Below are 7331 nucleotides of genomic sequence, written 5' to 3' on the forward strand. Positions count from 1 at the left end.
ACAGACTTAAGAACAAACTTTGCTTTACCTTAAAACTGATTCTGGGGGGAAAAGTATCCTAGTAGAAATGTGACGCTACCCCAGTCTGAAGACCATTGTGTCTGCTGAACTTTAAAGTTGACTGTGATACTTTAAAGTTGGACAGGTTCACAGTTTTCCATGTGTGTCCTAAAACAACAGTCAGATGCCCAAATGAACAGTGAAAGAGTTTTTTCTGGTTGTAATCACTCCTCCTATACTGTCATTAGAAGATCCCTTTATAATGCACTTATGTAAGTGATTGGGAACAAAATCCAAAAGCCTCCTTCTGTGCAAAAATATATTTATAAGTTTATCTGAAGCTAATATGATGCGTCAGACGTCCAAATTAGTTAAATCAAGTCTATAACTTTCAAAGACTTTATTTTTATTAATAACCTTTTGCTGCAGGTGAACAAGAAAACACTGTCCATCCAGACTATATATAAATATGAACCTAGTAAGGTAACATTAAACATTGATTTACATTGGAGCCAGTTTAAAACCCAGAGTTGCAGCTTATGGTTGATGCCATGATTCTTTATGTTTGAAGCTGTGACCTTTCTAATGTTAGCTACTTCAGCTAAATTGTGCTAAAAGGACAGGTATTGTTATCAAGTAACGTTAAACTTAGAGAGCAGCAGATGAGCCAATTGTCAGTCACAGCTGTCGATCAACGCCCACACAGCAGACATCGAAGCTACTATAAGTCTTTAAATCTCATTAATGGGAGAAATAATTTCCAAAATGACAGCTGGAGCTTCAGACAAGCTTTTTAATACATTTTTTGCTCAAAATGAGGACTAAATGTTTCCCTCCATCTTACATGTAAGTGCATGAGGAGGGGATCTTCTAATCAGTATGATCAGGAAGAATGAGATAAACCTGTTTCGATGTTCCTTTGGGCACCTGACAGCTGTTTTAGGACCAGTTTGAGCCGATCCTTTCACCTGATGCCCCATCAGCAGCCTCCACATTCAGATGCTGTGTCACACCTGGGCCCCTTCATGTTAACTGAGCCTGGACACGCCCCTGGCTCCAGCAAGGGACTCCGTTTCCCAAAAGGCCGTTATCCCAGCGCTTCTCACATCCCTTGTATGCCTAGCTTTCTGGTTCCCATGTATGGAGTGTTACATCATTGGCATAGACACCCACCTTTCTGAGTGATGACGCAGCCGGGGGAGAGTGTGTGAGGAGGGGGGCAGAGAGGAGAGGGTGTCCCGTCTGCACGGAGCACAGACAGACAGCAGGGAACAGCTGCAGTATTAGGTTCGCGTAGGATTTCACTGCATTGCGATTTAAAATATCATTTCATCCCCAAAAACCCAAGTAGAGCAGCTCGACTAAAGCAACCACATATCATTTAAAAATGGTTGATCGCGAGCAGCTGGTGCAGAAAGCCAGGCTGGCTGAACAGGCTGAGAGATATGATGATATGGCAGCTGCTATGAAATCGGTAAGTCCATTCAAAAACCTTATAATAATGACTTAGATGTGTGTGAATGATGTTTATATCACAGTTCAATGTGCGTAAAAGTGCAATCTCGTCTTTTTAGATTCAGACTGTTGTCTGTAAATCTGGAGATACACTGGCGTGCTATTTCTGCACTACAATTATGCATCATAGACAAATAATATTTCATGTGTTTATTGTCTTGTCGCCAATTAATCGACTGCTCATTGCCCTTTTTTCCCTTAGTCGTCTGCTCCTTGGGCGGTGCCTTTCTGTCAGCCGTTCCGTTCAATGAAGGGATATTACAATGAAAATGCACACAGGCCTGAGCTTCATCTCTCTTTAATAAGAGGCTCATGTCATATAATGGCCCTGCTCTATTGCATTTGCCGTTTTTTCCCCTTTACTACCCCACCTCCCCTTCCTCCTTTATGCCAAATTTCTAAAAGCTACTGCTGATGGGAGCCATGTGAGGTTGCTCGGAAAAAGCCCATCCACTGCTGCTGCTGCCCCCTCCTCCTCCTCCTTCTCCCCCTCCTCTTCCTCCTCTCTTTGTCACATTAATTAAATTAATATAAATTATGAGAAGCAGATCATTTTTCATTCTGGCAGAGAGGCGTTATTTTTTTTTTCTTCCAATGGTCAACAAAGATCCCAGTAACTGCTCTTTACTCTAAACAAACGTAGGAGGCAGTATAATCTCTCTAGAATATTCTTTGTCATATTGCAGTGAGTCAATATGATCAGATTTGTACAGTAGGCTTTGTTTTCTCCTCTCTTGTCCACTTTATACCTGTGCCTCAGTCAGTGTAGTGCTGTTTCTGTGTCAGGGCATGATATCAATCCAGCAGCAATTTGAAGTTATTTTTGGTTAATGACCCTGACTAAGTAGTGTAATATTTGCTGTAGACACTGATTGAGAGAGGATGACATGGGTGGCCTGCCCCATGGGACCCTTCTCAGCTCTCATTGGTCAGGGATGAGTATTGAGCCTCCGTCCGCTTTTCTTTTCTTTTCTTTTTTTTGTGGCCCCTTAAGACATTCACTAGTGGGTTGAAAAAAATGCTGTGTCACACCAACTCTTAGTGGAACTAATAGCATCTTGGTAGTCCAGTATAAGCTTACTCACATATACATTTAACATATTATTATTATTATTATTACCATATGTGCTTAACAAAAGGAACATTTTGTCTTATGTTGCTCAGAGGCGAGGAGAAGTGAGCCCCCGTGGATCATTTGTCATCGAAGGTTTTGGTTGCAGGAGGTGGGATGATGTGTGTGCAGGGAGGGATTCCTTCCCCTTTAAACAATCTGCCATGTCAGTGCGGTCTAAACTAGGCCCTTTTGCAGGGGTGTGTACTCTCACTCTCTAATCTAAGGGAATCCCTTGCCATTGCAGCCTGAAATGACTACTGTTCACCTTTGTCTTCTTCATTAAAAGAAAAAAAGAATGATTTTCATCGTAACAGGCTTCTGGCAGCTTTTCAGGTAGCTTTTTCGACGGATATGCTTGTTATATTTCAGTTTTAAAGGATGGCATAGATAGTTGTCATGTCAGTGCAGATTTGCCAAAGAATCCCATAAAATATATGATGTGATGCATTTCTGCTCATTTTTATGAGTGTAATCCAGTTGGCATGGTAATAGGCTTCCCAAACATCAGTGTATTATATTTAAAGTGGTGACCTAATTGTTTCCATTAAAAATACAACACATAAGTCATTTGATCAATAGAAATATGCTTCGTTTGACTGTACATCCCACACAATTGTAATTTGCATTTGAATTGGATCAGTAAGTGTTTTTATGACAGGCAAAATGAAGGCTCTTCATCTCTATACGTTGAGCCCTCCTCTCCATCCATAAAGTGTGTGTGTGTGCGTGTGTGCGTGTGTGTGTGTGTGTGACGTCGGCAATCCTGCGCCATCTTTGTGCTCCTCTGCCTGAGCTTAGAATGCTGAAACAGCTCATGAGAAAAGAGAAATATTAGCACATCAAGGAGAAGTGTTTCACATACAAGACAATTATAAACTCTATTTTTGTTAAACCTAAATCACTTATTCTTTATATGTATACACACACACACACACACATACATACATACATACATACATACATACATACATACATACATACATACATACATACATATATACATACATATATACATACATACATACATACATACATACATACATACATACATACATACATACATACATACATACATACATACGTATGTACATATATATATATATATATATATATATATATATATATATATATATATATATATATATATATATATATATGTATATTTCAACTATTCCAACACAAGGTTGCTTTTACAAATGTCCTTTTTATTGCAACATGGTGTCTTTGATCACCACTCAACCATCACCCTGATCCATCAAAATCTAAATTTAACAATCTAACTCAGAGTGATGTCACGGCATGGCGTTTTAGATAAGGTTAAAAGGTCAGCTTCAGCCAGAGAGAAGGTCACTGGGACACGTGAACCGCCTGTGCAGTGATGGTTTTCACTTACAGTGCAGCTGCCCCACAGTGCTCGTGGGAACATTTTAGCCATCTCCAGCCCTCCTTTCGCCTTCCCATTTCCCAACCCCCACTGCCGTTGACTATTTTGAATATCGCTTCCTCACTAACTAGCATTAGCTGTCCACGTGGTAGCTGGAGCTGCTGGTGCACTAAGTGAATGGATTGCCATGGAAACTGGAAATTGCACATGACACATGAAATATTGTTCATCTCCTGTGCTATGAGCTGTGCTGCCAGTTACGATTCTTTCATGTAAAAAGGCTTGAGCTAGATTTGCTCTGAAGATGTGTGAATTGTATCTACAGTTGTGTTGGTGATTAAATGGTCCCTCCTCTTCCTCTTCCAGGTAACAGAACTGAACGAGGCCCTGTCCAACGAGGAGAGGAACCTCTTGTCTGTGGCCTACAAGAATGTGGTGGGCGCCCGTCGCTCCTCCTGGAGGGTCATCTCCAGTATTGAGCAGAAGACCTCGGCTGACGGAAATGAGAAGAAGATTGAGATGGTCCGGGCCTACCGGGAGAAAATTGAGAAGGAGCTGGAGGCCGTGTGTCAGGATGTGCTCAACCTCCTGGACAACTTCCTGATCAAAAACTGCAATGAAACGCAGCACGAGAGCAAAGTGTTCTACCTGAAGATGAAGGGCGACTACTACCGGTACCTGGCCGAGGTGGCCACAGGGGAGAAGAGGGCCACAGTGGTGGAGTCGTCGGAGAAGGCCTACAATGAGGCCCACGAGATCAGCAAAGAGCACATGCAGCCCACCCACCCCATCCGCCTGGGATTAGCGCTCAACTACTCTGTGTTTTACTACGAGATCCAGAATGCCCCAGAGCAGGCCTGTCATCTGGCCAAGACCGCCTTCGACGACGCCATCGCCGAGCTCGACACCCTCAACGAGGACTCCTACAAAGACTCCACTCTCATCATGCAGCTGCTCCGAGACAACTTGACACTGTGGACAAGTGACCAGCAGGATGACGAGGGAGGGGAGGGCAACAATTAAAGAGAAACCACACTTCGAAAAAATATGAAGGGCCGGTGGACTTTGGCAGCCGCTTTTGCCGATGATACTACCGCAGCAGCAGTTCTTTATTTTTCCATGTGTTAAAAGAAAAGAATCAAAAGAGAGGTGAGAGTGGAGGTTAAATCTTAGTTTAAATATATATAGAAATATATATACAGTTGAAAGGGCCTCCGTCTTCTTGGTTTTCTCTTTGACATTTGCCAAAACCACTGATATGTCAGTCAATCAGCCTGAAGTGGTTGTTGTTGGATTGAAATGGCAGCCTCACACTGGCATAGGAACTGGTCTTGTTCTGTCAAGATAAGCTGCTTAGTTAGGTTTTTGCGTGATAGAGATGCATTTGAGTCACTTGAGAGAGAAAATGCTTGAATGAGAATGCCTCACAAAACTAGTTTGCATTGGTTCCAGTTGTAGTCTATATATGAGAAAGGGCCCTGAAAGCCATTGATGATAATCTCAATCTACGGCAGAGTATAGTTTTAAAAACCTGAATAATTCTCAAAAATGTTAAAAGATAAATTACGTGGGTGTGAAAATGAGAACTGGATAAAAGAAAAATTCAACCCCCCCCCCCCTTTAGTCTAAAGTGTATTTGGGATCCCACAGAATAGTCTACTCTAACTATGTCACTGGAACCATAGTTTCTTTTGAAGGTGAAGGTTACTAAAAGGCAGAGACTTAACAATATAAAATGAAAAAAATGACACAAAAAAATAAAGTAAAAGCAGCTTCAGAGTTTGTGGTTTACTTATGTGTTTGTTTTATTAAATGCACTTGCCTACTATACTGTTTCTTCAGTGTAAGATGATGACAACAATAATATCGATTATTCAATATTGTGCATGCTGGTGATGTATTTATATACAGTAGCTTGACTTTATTAACTTATACTGTGGGTGTTAAGTATTCATATGATTGAGAAAAACAGGCTTTGTCTGATGTTGATTTCTAATTCTAATTTATTTCGTTTTGTTATGGTTTTTGATTTGCTATACCAAAATGGTGATTGTAAAAATTGACCTGTAATGGGCATTGCTATAGTGACATGCAATATGTGTATTTAATTTGTTAATGAAAGAAAAAAAAAAGGAAGATAAAAACCCACCAGTGATCACTTAATCTTACTAGCTGGTGTTTGTCACATTGAAGTATGATTATGCTATATTTTGTTCTTTGAACAGTATTTAAGTACATTTTTCTGTCATGCTATCCAGTTTTAACAATGGTGACGTTTTCAGGCTCAATGTTTCTGTTATGAATTCACAACATGGACCATATTTTATTTCTGACAGTATACATATTTTTGTTTGTTTTTATACCTTTTAGCTGTTCCTGAGTGACAAAATATCTTGAATGTGAGTCATTATGTAGCAGTTGCACAAGAACCGAAATAATAGCTATGATAATAAAAAAGAATATGACTAAATTATAAATGCACCATTTCCGTGGTGGTCTAGTGTATTGTTGTACCGTCACCCATAAGTAAATTTGTTTTTAAGGAAAAAACATTTCATACAGAAATGTTTTAACACTTTGTTTTGTGCACTGAGTATGGTATGTGCTTTCTTTTTGTGCCTGTATCATTATTTAATATGCCTCATTTGCAAGTTAACCTTTTTAAGTTCCTGCAAGCATGTGTGCAAGATGTAATATTTTACCGACAAATGGTTCCTCACTTTTATGTGTGTGTCAGATGGTACTGCTCTCTGTACAGCACATAAATATGAATATTCAACACCAATGCACAAAAAGAGTCACAGGGAAAGCATAGACAAAACAATAGAATTGGTTATTGATTAGCGGTTGTGAAAACTTTAGACTAGACATTAGGAAGCTGCCTAACAGCACTCAAAGCTGCTGAACTGATTCATTATGCTGCTAGTTCTATAGATTATTACATAAATATATTAACACAGATGGCAGTTTCTATGAATTTAGGTTTTATTTTCAGATGTGATGGCTTATGAGAGAAACCTAAAAGCCTTAAGGTCAGTCACACAACTTCGTTCACATATGCCAATTATGTCAACATGATGAGTCAGCCTCCATGAGCTTGGGCTATATGCCACAGCTGCTTTGATTTATTTTTAATGTAGTATAAAGTTGATGGTCTTGAAGGCTTGCCAGACAAATAGCATGAAATCCTAATGCCATTCTGTGTGACTGCTCACACAGCTTATAAATATTCGAATGGAGTCGAGTCCTACACTTCAATTTTTAAGTTATGTGTGTTAAAAATGAGCGGAGGCTGAAATGTTTTTTTTGTTTTGATAT

The 7331-nt window shown here is 39.9% G+C and overlaps 1 protein-coding gene across 1 annotated transcript; it reads left to right on the forward strand.

Annotated features, from left to right (window-relative positions):
* Window positions 1-1387: 1387 nt before the first annotated feature.
* Window positions 1388-5036, forward strand: ywhag2 (3-monooxygenase/tryptophan 5-monooxygenase activation protein, gamma polypeptide 2). Its single transcript, XM_062419279.1, has 2 exons — window positions 1388-1474; window positions 4380-5036. The coding sequence occupies exons 1-2, from the start codon at window positions 1388-1390 to the stop codon at window positions 5034-5036; spliced, it is 744 nt and encodes a 247-aa protein (XP_062275263.1).
* The last annotated feature ends 2295 nt before the right edge of the window (window positions 5037-7331 follow it).

Source organism: Scomber scombrus, chromosome 5, assembly GCF_963691925.1.
Source record: "Scomber scombrus chromosome 5, fScoSco1.1, whole genome shotgun sequence".
NCBI lineage: Eukaryota > Metazoa > Chordata > Actinopteri > Scombriformes > Scombridae > Scomber > Scomber scombrus.